The following is a 15,227-nucleotide window of genomic DNA, read 5'->3' as shown; positions in this document are numbered from 1 at the left end:
AACTTCCATGGAAGTCAAGTCAAAAAAGCAGCATTAGAGATGCAGACAGTCCATTCTCGCATAAGTCCAAAATACCAGGAAGACAGCAAGGCCACAGAGAGTGCTTCTGGTTCCACAGCAGTTTCACCGCAAGTAAATGAGTAATCTACTGTGCATGAGATATGGGAAATAAGCCTTATCTGAAAGAGAAGACCCCTTTCTAACCTGCTTGTGTCTGGCAGACTAAGGACAGGACTGGGACTCTCCATTAAAGCTGCACACAGCATGTCACTAATTTCTCAGCAATGCTAAAAGGGGTCAGTGACCTGACGCGCAGGCTAGGTGTGCAGATGGAGTCAAGGCTATGTCTAAGCATGTAGGGCTGAATAGAAGGTGAATGAAAAATACAGAAAACTATAGAAAAAAATGGATGAAGGCAAATAAACCTTCTCTCTCAGAATAAACAAATTAATTCATGTCAAAAGTCTGAAAGGGGCAGGAGGAGAATCATAAGGTTAGTGAGCAGAATACAGAGAGAAATTCTATTTGTAGAGACTAAGGAGAGGAAGGAGGGAAAAAGGTTAAACAACTTTACACCAATTCCACTGCTTAAAGGATTCAGTGGAAGCATTTTAACCAACTACACAAACAACTGGGACTGCAAAAAGCAGCATGACTGGAAAAAAGCGGGATTACACAAAGGAGAAAGTGCGTATAGGATGTATATGCAAATAAATCTTCAAAGGTTCAAAGACTCAAAATGGCACTCAGGCACTTAAATCCACAAACATGATTGCTGGAATTTTTTAAAACTCTCCAGTGGTTAAACCCAGCTTTTCATAATGAGTGGTGGAAACTTAAGATTCTTGGCTATCTGACTTGAAACAGCTGGACTTGATCTCACAGGGAGAAATTACTTTAAGCCGCAAGTGCTCTAGCTCTCTGAAAACTTTGGTCAGCATTTCTTGGGTCTCTGTGATTTGAAACAAAATGTTAGCTTCTGCTTTTGTAAATAGGTTCTGGACTGGAGCAATTTTTCTGTGGCCCTGAATGATTTTGGTAGCTGGACAAGACAACACAACCCCATGGGAGACATTCTTCCCTCGTTACATGCATCCCAAGTAGGTTTGTGCACCTGACTCTCAGTTTAGCATCTTGAATTAAGTAGTGTGGCTGATGAAGGTACCTGAAAACAAATTCACCATTTAAGACCCAATCTACTCTTACAGAAATCTGTGTCAAGACTTTCAGAAACACTGCTGCAATATCTAAGCCACTTGGAGAGGTAGTTCTCTGCGTACTGTACTACCGCTGTAATTGAACACTCAGAATAAAATAAACTCATTTTCAACAACTACTAAAGAATCAGCTGCATCACATCAACAGGTTTTTCCTCTATTGTCTAACTCTTTATCTAGCCAGTGAAGCAGGACTTGGGAAGCTACTGGAAACAGGCCCATACACTGACTCAGATAAGGTTTCACACTCTCCTCTCAGCTTAGTGGGCACAAGTCCAGGCTCTTGGATAATGGTCACTAATTCTTGGCAAGTCGAACACTTATCTTGCACCAAGGATGGAAGGAGAAAAGGGAGATGAAGGAAAGAGATAAAGAAAGAGAGGGATAGGTGGAAGAGTAAAACGGTTATTTACATTTGTCTGAGAATTGGCAAAAACATGCTGCATTTGCTTCTGAAAGGATCCTGAGAGGAATGAAAGGAGGTGAGAAAGAAGGCCATGTAGAAAGAGTAGGCATTCTTCCAGGCAGGCAGGCAATTCACTGTAAACCCTACAGAATGAAGCACAGCAGGGTGATGGGCACTATTACCCAACGGGAGCAGAAACTATGCAGCTGAAGTGAGTGCTACTGTAAGTTGCCTTAACTCCTGCAGCACTGTCCAGTGAGCAAAATACTGTGGGTGCAACATGCTGAATGAAAGGCATGTAGTTACCCCAGTGCAACAGCCAGAAGACTCAAAAGTATAACCAAGGGCAGCAAAACATGACGCTATGTTTTCAGAATAATTCAGAATAAATGTCTTATCTCCTTTATCAAGTGTATTTTAGACAACAGTATTCTGTATTGCACCATAACCAGCTGCACTGGGACACCCTTCAATACTGCATTCATTACAGAGCAAATAGATAATTACATCTACGTGGGCATTAATGAAATTCAGATCCTGTTTAGTGCTAGTAATACAATGACACCACTTCCAATGACACCAACCAGCAATGTTTCAATGTTTCTGCTTTTTTTAAAAAAATTTTGCCTTTAAAAGACAACCAATTGCACTTCCTTTGGTCCCAAAACATAGTAAGCAGTTCGTTCTCCTTTATACATGGTGAAAAGTGACCAAGACCAGAGAACAGTCAGGAATCCTAAATTCTGGATTTAGCTGTTCTATGAACTTACTGTGTAATCCAAAAAACCCTCAAATTTCTTTATATAGTTTACTTTTTGTTAAAGATGGACACAAGGTATGGGGACATCTTGTCGACCACATAAAGATGCTGGGAGAATTAATTCGCTTGTTTATAAAACACCATGGACTAGTCACTTAAGAGATGCCATAAAACTGACAGGTAAAAAACCAATATCACTGAGATTCACAGATAAATGAAGAGGCAGCGGAGTGCGAAAGCACATGTATGCACACATGCTACTCAGCCATAGCATGATAAATCAACTACTTTTCATCACTAGTCTATATTTATCTCTGGGATTTATTCCTTGACTGAAATCTAATAGGACTTCATATCCCAGGCTGTCCTAGTTACTTATAATATAATATAATGACAATGTTAAGCTAACTTTACAGAACAGGTGACCTGACACACAGATGTTTCTGTATGACAGTTTCCAGATGAGTTACCTAAGTTTTACCTGAGAAGGCTATGAAACGATATGTAGTACAGTCATGATATTAAAGAAACTTGTCTATAGCACTTACTTATGTCCTGGAGCCCTCAGGTTGCAGCACAGCTAAATATTCAGCCATAGAAAATCCAGTACATAAAGGACTGTGCTACCAACTTCTTCCTCTTCTGAATTTCAGCTCAGCCAGCTACTGTGCCTGTATCACTGTTCTGCTCTGAACAGATGCTTCTTGGTTCTTGCTGAGTGGAAGAACAAGCTGGTTTCCCCTTTCAGATTCTGATGTCTCTTAGGTTTTCAGTTCCCCAGAGCAGGATTCATGCTCCTAACCAGTGCATGGCATATACGGAGCAGCAGAGACTCAGTGTGAACTGAGAGGAGGCAGATGAACCAGTCATCCACACGGCATCAATGAAACAGGGAAGAAGGACAGAAGGAAGAGTGAGATGATCTTTCAACAGCATCTCAGAAAGAGTCCTCAGAATTTTGGTTAGTGATGCTAATTACCCTCTTCCCTTAAACAATAAGTTGATGAAAGATCTCCACAAAATGCAGCAACAGAAGTGATATAAACTGCCGAGTCAGTATTCAGAGCAATATTAAATCCACACCCTTCAATTCTATCAGTGAGCTCAACATCATGTGGAGTTCTGCTCACCCATACCAGCCCCGCATCGGAGGATTTCCTGACATGGTGCTAATACAAGCTCAGCTGTAGAGATGGGTGGCTCCTGTCCTAATACTAATCGTGAACAATATCTCTTTGCAAAAATCACAATCCTCCCACTGAGGCTGTGTTATTTTAAGTCCTCTGTGGATCAACAGAATTTCCAATTACTTAACTAAAATGACGGAACAGGCAGGAAATTATTCATGTTTGATGCACTGTAAAAGAGACCATTCTGATCAAGCTATCACTGTCCTGGGTTTAGCTCTGCTGCTCTCTTCATTCAATTCCTTCTCATCAGCAGTTACTGCCCATTAACCAACTTTGCAGCCACTGGTATGTACAACAGTATTTTCACTCTTGTGAATAGAAAAGAACAAGAATATGAGGTCAGAGACACCTTCACAATTCAAGCTCAAATCTCAGGAGAGTCTTTCAACAGACATTAGGATATGGAGAGAATTCAAATTTCCTAACGGAATGTAATTATACTCAGCAAAATGTTGTATCAGTAATGTGTTCTGGAAAATGCTTGTGTAAAGGCCTGTGATCATAACACACAGGCACAGAGAAACTACATACGCCAAGAATGACACTTCCAAATCTGAAAAGCTCTAGGCACACATAAAACTTTTATATGAGCAATAGACAATATATATCAAGATCCATTTATCTGGAGTTCATGTTATTCTCCAAACAGGAAAGGCATTTGTGGTAAACTATAGGAGGCCAGTTTCCAAGCTTTGCAAAAAGGGTATTGGAGAATAAAAAAAATCCTTCCCCGTGCCTCTTTCTGTTATCTAAAATTAAGTGCAGTACCTCTGTAATTTTAAAATCCCTAAAAAATCACACAGATTAAGGAAGTATGGAAGCACAGCGTCTGCCAAGGACTCATCTTTCAAACAAATGACTCAAATATTATGGTCTAGTTGTGGAAGAAACGCCAAAAGATGTGGACAGGGAGAGAAAAAAACACCAAAACCCCAATCAGCTGTACCTTTCCCCCCTGTCAAGCATCATAAGAATTTCCTCCACACCAAAGTCTGGGAAATCAGCCTTAGCCAGTTTTCATTCTAATAAAATTTTCATGATAATGATCTCTACTTTCATAGCTAGTATGGGTCAAACTGCCGTTGTGCAACGTTGATGAAACCACAGAATGTGCTCACTGACATGGGTGCTGGGTTTCTCCCGAGGTGTTCAGCCACAATGGCCTCCTCCTAGCTCAGCACTAATGAGGTCCAAGCTGCACCATGGCTGTTGATCATGGTGTTCAAAAGCCATTTACTATTTCAAGCTGGTAAACTAACTATCATACTCCTGTGCTTTTGTATAGCTATGATTTTATGCCCCGCATATGTTATCAACTTGCAGTGAACCAGTAGCATTGTTCTGCTTTTATATTGACTTTAGTACTACAAAACATGCCTCACCAACACCAAACCCTGGTGCTAGAGATACACTCTCTAAGAGAAAAGGGGGTGAGAACAAGCAGAACGTTTGCACATGCTCAAACTACCTACAGTCATGTAGACTGCCAGCACTCGTATGGACTGTCTGCAGTACTACATCACCAGCACAGCTCTCCCCTACACAAAATGGGCAATGTCTAAAGATGTACTTTGGGGCAAAGTTTCCTCACATCCCTCTCTTTCAGAAAAACAACAGCCAAACTGAAAATTCCCATGGGCAGCCTCTTTTTTCCTCCTCTCCTTCCTGCAAGTGATGAAACTTCAGAGGACACTTGGAGAACTTCAGCTGACTACAAAGCAGCTTATATGGGAAGCTGACTACTACGGTGGAAGCAACCCTCCGTTCAGCCTCCTCAGGTCATCTGTACTGTCCAGTCACCACCTTCTGCCGACCTGATTTAAAAGTGGATGGCCACAAGAAAAACACCCATACTGTTTCCCCTCCCCCGAGACATTCACACTCATCAGACTAATTCTGAGCAAAAGAAGAGCCACAGCACAGGTTTCTGTCCTATTTGCAATCAAAACACAGGTTTTAGAAACGACTTATTTCCTAATAAAAGGAGGAAGGTGAGAACACTGACTGAACAGCCTATCCTTGACAACAGAAAGGATTATTACAGCTACAGGGTATAGTCTGTAGAAACTAAAAATGAGGACAAGAATCAGATTTGGAAGTCTGATGAAATCCTTTTTCAAACAATTTTTTCCTGTTGTGATCACATGAAAATCTCAAAAAGAGAAACAGTGAGCAAATGCCATTTTTTGTTATTTACACTGCAAATCCACAATGCTGAATGACACCTGTAACCTTTCCATTTCTTACAGCTTCCCTGTAAGTAGCTGGGTCAGTATCAGCCCAGCACTCCACAGATCTCAGCTTTGGTTCATGTAGCACCCAGAGGCCTGAGTTCACAAGTGCTGTAAACAATTTGAGGAAATAAAATAACTAGGCTTTGGAAAGTACATCATTGGGTAACGTTTTGTCAAAGTAGAGGGGATGATAACATTATATATGGTCCGCTAAAGAGCTAAGACAAGAGTTGAGAGTAAATTTACGGAGACCTAGTTAATTAAACGTTCATTTTAATTCATAAATTGAACTCTATGAGTTCTTAAAATACACTGTAGTTGCCTTGCCAAAAACATTTTATTAAATGCTCTTGATAAAAAGAAGGGTTATAATTTGCCTGCTGAAACTACAAACAGCCTGAAATACAAGCACATTAGACAATCTTTGTTAGTTCCGCAGCATCCACTCAGTGACATTATGAATAACACCAGGAATCAAGTATCAAAATCATAATTTATTCCTTTCTGCTACCCACAAACAAGTTAGACTGTGCTCTGGTTTAGACAATATTCTGAACAAAATGAGCTTGAAACTGTCAGAAGAGATTTCTTAATAAAAATGTAAGTTACTTTACTGTAAAACAATCAGAGGCTCAGCTCTGGACATAATGCTAGCCAAGCTAGAAAGGTTTTCACTGACTTCAGGATCCTGCAAGACTAACAAAAACCATTACAAAACACTGCGCTCATTGAGTCTAGACAACGTCTCGGTGGCTGGGGTTTATCCGGCTACGTAAATTTTTACCATGCCAAGTAATGACTACCATTCTTGCTTTAACTATGTATTGCTTTGACATAGTAGGATGCTTTTTAAGGGTAGGTTTGATCTTTCTGTTTCACCAATATGTTCAGAGGAATGAAGCAGGGAGACTCTGCTTCAGTCCACATGCTGCCTTCCCACAGTACCCATGCTCCAAGGGTCAAACAGGAGAAAATGTGCCAGGAAAGAAAACCAGTATGAAATACGACAACTCAACTTCCCTGCATGTTAGGAACTGCACAAACCCAGTCACTACCAGCTAGAAAAGGAGGTTCGGTAAATCTTTGCAGTGGCTGCTACACATGGAGGCTCTGTGGTGCCCTATTCGTAACTCAAGCTGCAATTTTGCTGACCGGGAAGCTGATTTCAGAATAAAAGAAAGGAGAGGGAACAGTGCAAACTGGCAATGCTAGATCACTGTTTGGAGACTCAGTGTGTGCATTAACATCATGGCTATATCTCACGTTATTGTTCAACCAGGGATGAAATTTGGAAAACCTATTTGGCCAGACATGCAGAGATGAGAGAAAGACTGGCAATAAGTAACTAGGGTTCATTGCAGCACGCCATGGTGAATAGAAGTTAATTTTAACTCAGTGAGGATCATGTCGTGTGTGTCTGGTTCATGCAGATACTCATTGCCACGAAAAGGCAATTAGAAATCAGCCATGAGCTAGACTGTGTGTACTGCTTTAAAAATGACGGAATAAGAAGGAACTAAGTTGCTCCGAGGACTAGCAGACCTATGCTCATACAGCATTGGTTGGCATAAAAATCCCATTCAGCAACCGTACATTGCAGTTGATGAGGAGACATGCACCTGAAACAGCTTTGCATTGTGAGAATTACTTTTGCCCCTACTTTTTTTTTTTCGACAGAGCTTCCAAACAGAGTCACAAATGGAAGATCCAGTTAAGACATACCTACCAACATTAAACAAGACCCTAGCAACTAACCAAAGTGTCTGACTGTCTGTCCCCGCAGTTTTTGATGCGGTGCAGTAGTCAGAGCACTGAAGAGATAGATCAAAGGCAGGAAGGCATACAGACTATCTGGATTATACCTTTGCCTAGACGAGAATTTGGGGGACAGCATATGCAATACATGACCTGTATTCTTTATAATCGGCTTAAATCAGGTTTTCATTTACATTTGGAGAGTTAAGTCACTGTTTGACATTTCTCAGTGCATACAAGTAATATGTGCATGCTGAGACCTCACAGCCTGTATGAATGCCACTTCCCTGCTTCCTCGCCTTTTGACAGCGGTACCTGTCAGCAACACTTCCCTAAATGCACTGAGTTCTACCTCTCATACAATATAACTGATTATAAAAATAATCAAAAGCAGTGAAAAACAACTGCATGCTAGTACTAGTCAGAGCAACCTGAAAGAACTTGAATTTATCCAGCTCGGTGAGGAGTTTCATGGTTCTCACAACAAGAACTTTGCAGCTAACATGAGCAGAGAAAGACTAGAAAATGCAGAACCTTCTTCACTCACATCTCCTGGATTGGAAGACGCTTCTTTGTCCTCTGCACACCTCAAAAAATGATTAATAAATTCTATGACCCTATGAGGTTTCCCTTCCTGAATATTGAAAGAAAACTAAAACCACAGCAGAAAGCAAACCATTCCTTTATTAACAAAGAGATGACTATGTTCCTCTAACTACAGCAAAATCAAGCATTTGAGGCCTGGGAAAGAGGAATTGCAAAGCTTATGCAGTAAAGAAAGGCTTGAGGTAACTGCTTTGCCCAGTCTGATTAGACTAGACAAGGGCTCACATAATTTATATAAATTATTTGGTTTGAGATTGCTTTCATTCTCCCTACAATCCTGTATCACCTGAGAAGGCATCATGTTCCCCCTGACTCATGGAGAGTTGTGTTTTATGTTGTAATTTGCCAGAACAGTGATTATGCGCAAGTGGGAGAATTTCACAAGCAAAATGTCAGTGAAAATAGCAGCTTTACTCCTACATTCACTTAGCAGCAGGAGGCAGAAAGTGTCCTGGGGCTTTTGAATTATTGCTGAAAAGAACTCCAGATGCCTGCAGAAAGACTGCTAAATATATACCTAATTGCCAGTTTCTTTTGTCTTAGCCCCGCTGCTAAACAACCTTCAAACCACAGCATTTGATATATTCTGAATTCTTTATTAGCACCTTTATGCAAAATTAAATGTTACTTGTGCAAAGCCAGAGCACAACGACATGTCAGTGCTTCATAAGCAACGTCTCTGGAAGCCTCTCTTGGGTATTTGCGTTCCTGTGTGGGGGAAGTTTTCTTATAAATTACGGCCTTCCTTTTACATTACATGCACACCAATTTTATACCTCTCAGTTTTTATGTTAGAAACATTTGCATATTTATGTAATATTAATCAAGCACCAAATTTTGCTGTTTTGAATATCCAGCAAATGAGAGCAAAACTGTTTCCTGGCCTGCCGCCACTCCAATGACTCATCTTTGCTGACATGCAAGCTAATGGGTGTGAAGATTTAGAACTGCTGTTTCATAGAGAAAAAGAATTTGAGAGAGACAAGCTCATATATCTCATGCTTCATCCCTGCTAACCCCGACTCCCACATGCAATGCCCACGGCACAGCTCTGAAACTGTCTTTGGGCTCTGTGATTACAGGTGTATGTAAGGGTAATCATTATGAGTACATACCTCAGAGTTTTGGTCTGGAAATAAGATGGTTTTAAAAAACAAAGATCATAAACACCATGCTGAACCATTTGCATATTCAAATAAATGTGTTCTTTCATTAATTAATGGAGAGGCAGAGGCATTGCCAGTGTAACCAGCCCATCTGTGACACAGGAGCACACAGCATGCTGTCAGCTGCTGCATTCCTGTAATACACAAGCCCTCTCCCTTCAGTGCCTTCAAGAGTCTATGCTGATCTTCTCCACCCCAGCAGCAATCCTTAACCACGTCTATAACCTGCTGCCCTCATTAGCCCAATATTCAGTACCAAGGAAGCTGACATCAACAAAAGCTGCTGTGCAGCCTTCTTCCCTTTCCCTCTTCCCCATATCTATTTGCTTCGATTTCTAGGCTGCTTTCATCACACTGGGTCAGTGCTACTCTATAGAGCAGGATTCAGACAAGGTTCAATCTACAGTGGCATGGCAGTGCTGCTGTCACCTAATGTATATGGGAGTGGATGATCAGGTCTATAACACCATCACAAAATGCCCCAGCTGTAAAGCAGAGCTCAAGTTTCGACACTTGCTAGATACCTTATCACTGTGCTGGTAACCTCTTCTGGGACGCCACTAGTCAGACAGCATGAGGTGTGCACTGGGGATACTTCCACAGACTTCAGCTCTACCACGCCTGATTGCCACCAGCCATGCCTAGTCCTAGCAAGGGCTTCCTGCACAGCCCAACCCTTGGCTGCAACATTTCACAAAAATCACTCGAGACAGCATGAATCTCCAGTTTCTGAGCTTCAGTTCTAGTCAAACACACGTTATTTTAAACACATCACGTTGAAAGTGTAGACTTCCTAAAACTTGACTACCATAATAAGTATGTACAGGATGGGAAAATCTGGACCTTGCTAATTTTCAGATGTCTCAAGAGAAAAAGCATATTGGGCACCTCCTTCTAGTTACATGTGTGAAGACTAATGATCTCCTTCAAAATTGTGCACTCTGAACAAGATTACTCTTGTCTTTGTAGTGTCTTTGTCGACCATTCAGCAAGCACACAGCAATGATCTGGTAAAGTTTGTGTTCGAATAACAAAAAATGTCAAGTCAGCGCTTCCTTCTTAGCCATTTCAAATAATACAGAGTGATGTTTAAATGCTGGAGTTACAGCTAAACACAAGAGGCAGGTCATAGAATCACAGAATGGATGAGATTGGAAGGAACCTCTGGACATCATCCTGTCCAACCCTTCTGCTCAACCTGAGTCACCTGTAGTAGGCTGCACAGGACCATGTCCATACAGCTTTTGAGAATCTCCAGGGACAGAAACTTTACAACCTCTCTGAGCAACCTGTGCCAGTCCTCGGTCACCCTCACAGTGAAAAAGTGTTTTCTGATGTTCAGATGGAACCTCTTGTGTTTCAGTTTGTGCTCACTGCTTCTTGTCCTGGCCCTGGGCACAATGGAAAAGAGCCTGGCTCAGTCTTCTTTACACTCGCCCTTCACTTCTCTGTGCTGAACAGTCCCCCCTGTCTCAGCCTTTCCTCATGTGAGAGGTGCTCCAGTCCCTTAATCTATCTTAGTGATCCTTTCCTGGACTGTCTCCTGTAGCTTTGTATCTCTCTGGTATCTCTCCTGCCCAGAACCGGACTCAGTACTCCAGGTGTGGCCTCACCAGTGCTGAGTAGAGTCAGCCTTTCCTCATGTGAGAGGTGCTCCAGTCCCTTAATCTATCTTAGTGATCCTTTCCTGGACTGTCTCCTGTAGCTTTGTATCTCTCTGGTATCTCTCCTGCCCAGAACCGGACTCAGTACTCCAGGTGTGCACTCACAAGTGCTGAGTAGAGGGGAGGGATCCCCTTCCTCAGCCTGCTGGCAACCCCTCTCCTGTTGTTGCAGCCCAGGATTCCATTACAATTCTTTACTGCAAGGGCACATTGCTGGCTCATGTTCAACTTGGTGTCCACTGGGATCCCTACCTGCTTTTGTGCAAAGCTGCTTTCCAGCAGGACAGCTGCCAGCATATGCTGGTACAGGACCTTGCACTGCCCTTTGCTGGACTTCATGACATTCCTGTCAGCCCATTTCTCCAGCCTGTTGACGTTCCTTCCCTCTGGATGAGAGCACAACCCTCTGGGGTCTATCAGCCGCTCCTTCCAGGCTGGAACATGAGCAAACTCACTGAGAGTGCGCTCTGCTACATCATCCAGATCATTAATGAAGACGTTGAATGGGACTGGACTTAGTAGTGACCCCTGGGGTACACCACTAGTTACTGGCCCTCAAGCAGACTTCATACCACTGATCACCAACCACCACCTCACTGTTTGCTCATCTAGCTCATATGTTATCAGCCTCTCTCTCGGGATCTTCCAACAGGCACAGTTGAAAGCTTTACTGAAGTCAAGATAGACCACATCCACTGCTCCCTCCTCATGTACCAAGCCAGTCATTTCACCACAGAAGGTTATGAGGTTGGGCAAGTATGACTTCCCTTTTCCTTCTCCTTTGTGAACCTCTCTCAGTCGTCATCTGACTGAGCCTTACCTGCAACAGTCATGTACTGCAGTCTCCAGTGGCAGAATTGCACTGGTAGAACTGCATCTTCCCTCCGTTTCTCAAAATACACCAGAAAGCAACAGGCAGACAAAATCGTACCAGCAGGAGTGCCACCACTTTCTCTATCTGACATCATGCAAGTAGAAAAACTAGCTTACTTCACTTACAGAAATGAAGTGAATGGCCAAGTTAGCTTCAAGGAAAGACTGAGGAAAGCTGTTTAAGAAACAAATAATTGCTCGTTGGAAAAAATAACAAGCATTTTTTGAATACGCACTTTGTGTGTCTATTTTCTCCTTCTGTCATGGTCCTTCATCAACTCACAGCACAGTAGGGACCTGGCATTATCACATTATCTTTGGAGTCATTAAATGCTAAATGAGACTTCTACATTGTACTGTTAAGCAGAGCTGATGACACAGCTCCCTAAGGGCTCCTGTTTGCATTAACAAAACCTCAAAGGGCTATTGTTATAGAAGATTTGAAAGGAAAATGTGGCAGAGAGGTTGATAGTGGCATCTGTAAATCCCCTGCAGCTTAAATAAGGAGGTTGGTGGTAATCTCTCTACATAAAATTACAAACAGCAACATTTCTGGCATTCTTGGTGCTTTCCAAAACCAAAACTGTCACTGTTATCTTCTGATGCAATGAAGAACCCTTCTTGCTTTCATTGGGGTACAGAGATTTGTGTTATTTCTGTTTGTACGTGAGAAAGGAGTAAAACAGAACACAAAACAGTGAGGCCGTGCCTTCTCCCAGCCCTCCTCATATACAGGGCACAGGTTACAGAGAAACTTGAATGGTTTTCTACGTGGAAGGGCATCAGTGTATTTCCTAACTAGCCAGCTGCCTTCTGGATGTTGAAGACCCTAGCTAAAGAACTGAACATCTATTTCCTGTTCGTGTACCTGCACGTGCGTGTACCTAGAATAGAGATTATGTGCCTTTGTCTGGGAAGAGGTGAGATTACAGTAATACCAGCACAACTACCTTGTAGATGTATGTAATATACAGCTTCCTCAGGATCCCCAATTCAAAGGAGGGGTGGAAAAGGAGTAGCCTGCAGTATTGCAATCTGCAGGGCAATAACTCCGTTATACTGATTTCAGCAGGCCAGACTTTCCCTATCTCAGCACGTTTTTCTCTAAGCTGAACGTGTTCATAAAGTGTGCACTGAAGATGCTAGCTTCAAGACTAGCCTCTGGTCAATGTCTTTCGTGACTAATATTTTATTTCTCATCTTATTGCCAAATGCACAAACAACTGCTAACCTGAAGCAATGTGGCCTCCAGCCCAGTTCTACCTTAAAACCAGGAGATGCCCATATGTTTCTTGTCAAGCACACAGTAAAGTACAGCGGCACTCTAGCAAATAGGCTCTTTCAGCACCTAGTTATGCCTGAAACTCTCCTTGATGATTTGGGAAACAGAGTTAATGACAATGAATCATTTTCAATTACAACATAGTTATTTCCAAGCTTGTTTGATGCTTAGCATTTGAGGAAAACAATGTGCTTACTCACCATAAGGGATATATGCCAAGCCTGCTGACAATGAAGACAATGGCAAATGTATAGAACAGAAGGTCACTCAGTTTTTGACACTTGCAGTAGTTTGCCATTTTGGCAGCCTGTAAAAGAAAGAAATGTCTGTTTACTTCTTTGAAGACAACTGAGTTTTCCTGCGTTGTATATAGGGTAAGAAGAAGAAATAAAACTCTTATGATATAGCTAACATTTTCACGGGGCCACCTCACAGCAATCTCATGACTCCTCTCCACCAAGCAGCTGGAAAATATTTTCTCAGAAAAAAAAAAAAAACAACCCAGACTGCATAAAACCAGAGTACATCTCTCACTTCTTCCTTCTCCATTCAATTTCCTGTTTGAAATATTTTTTCAAAAAAAAAAAAAAAAAACAACCCAGACTGCATAAAACCAGAGTACATCTCTCACTTCTTCCTTCTCCATTCAATTTCCTGTTTGAAATCTTACAATCATGGATTCACAAAACTCTTCTAAACCTTTTATCGAACAGCATTGAGTTTATGCTGTCACACTGTCTGCAACCTCTTGTCTCTCACCTTTCCAGTATGTTCCACTTGTATTTTCAGCATCCACCCATCCATCTTCCACCTGCCCCATACTCTCTGACCTTCTAGTGTGTACTATATATAAACTTTGTCTCAAATCCTCTACTATGCCCCATATCCTGTGTTCTCCTTCAGCATCTCCTTTTCCTTTCCAGCCTACATGGAACAGTTTCCACTGCAAAGAGTATATCCCTCCCCTTCACATCTTTTTCCAAGGCTCTCTTCCCCTCTTTCCAATTTTTGCTTTTCAACTTGTTGCCCTATGCCTATTTTCACATGCTTCTCTCATTTGTCTTCATGCAGCCTTCTGATTCCTCCCCAGTGAAGGAGTCACTAATTACTCTTCACTCAAACTGCTCATTAAAACACAGATTTTCCCTGAAGTTTTTTTGCCCTCTTCTCCCTAAAGAAAACAGCATGTCACCTCTGCTGCTTCCATGGCATTCATGAAAGCAGTTAATTATTTTTAAACATCTGCTTCCAGGCAGAGACAGTCTGTATGCTTTTTGTCAAATGTATGCAAAGAGTCACTGCACAATGAAGAACTTGATGAGCCTGACTTAGGGTCCACTTAAGTCACTGGGAATGATTTCAAAGCCCCACTCTGAGGGTACCTATATCCAGCTCCCATACTGAGAAGATGCTTAATTCTGCAGACTTTGTGCAAAATTACCACAACTATCCCCACAGAATACTATTCTGAATGCAGAATTCAAACCAGAGAATTGCCTAAAATGGTGAGAGGCCACTTTTGCATTCTGATTTCTTTTTTTCTTTTCTTTTTTTTTATTTTTTGTATGAATACACTGAATCCAGAAGTGCTCAATGCTCATGTCAGACAATCTGGATGCCAAAACCAATCTGCACTTTTGGATGGTACCTAACTTCTACAATTTTCCACTCAAAACCTGAATATAAACTCACTAACAGAAAGCCAGTTAGGAAGCTCACAAAACATCAAGAAAGCTACCAGTGCTGCGAAGTATATGTAACCCTTCCAAGTCAACCCTATATTCTAGTGCACACAAATGAGTTTCCTACCGGTTTGTACAGAACACTTTGGTGTCAACATGCAAAGCAGATGACTGAAAAGATGACTGAAAGTTCAGATAGGAATTTTGGAGGTATTTCCATGGCAGTCATCTAAAAAAGCTGGTTTCATAGTGTATAGAGCTGATATTGCTCTAGCAACATGTAGTAGTATCATGCCACTTCTCAAAAACAGTACAGCTGTTGGGTTATCAGTTCTCAAACAACAAATCTACAGATGATATTGATAAGGAAGAGCTACAAAAAAAGGGAAAGA

The 15,227-nt window shown here is 41.7% G+C and overlaps 1 protein-coding gene across 1 annotated transcript in view; it reads right to left on the bottom strand.

Annotated features, from left to right (window-relative positions):
- Positions 1–15,227, bottom strand: part of CERS6 (ceramide synthase 6) — a 90,752-nt gene that overhangs the window by 4,896 nt on the left and 70,629 nt on the right. Inside the window, exon 8 of the mRNA XM_010131421.1 lies at positions 13,354–13,460. Within this exon, the coding sequence (XP_010129723.1) occupies positions 13,354–13,460 (107 nt within the window). The remainder of the gene's footprint in view (positions 1–13,353; positions 13,461–15,227) is intronic.

This window comes from Buceros rhinoceros, unplaced genomic scaffold (assembly GCF_000710305.1).
Source record: "Buceros rhinoceros silvestris isolate BGI_N320 unplaced genomic scaffold, ASM71030v1 scaffold470, whole genome shotgun sequence".
In the NCBI taxonomy this organism is placed as follows: domain Eukaryota; kingdom Metazoa; phylum Chordata; class Aves; order Bucerotiformes; family Bucerotidae; genus Buceros; species Buceros rhinoceros.
This window is presented reverse-complemented; position numbering and strand designations above follow the sequence as displayed.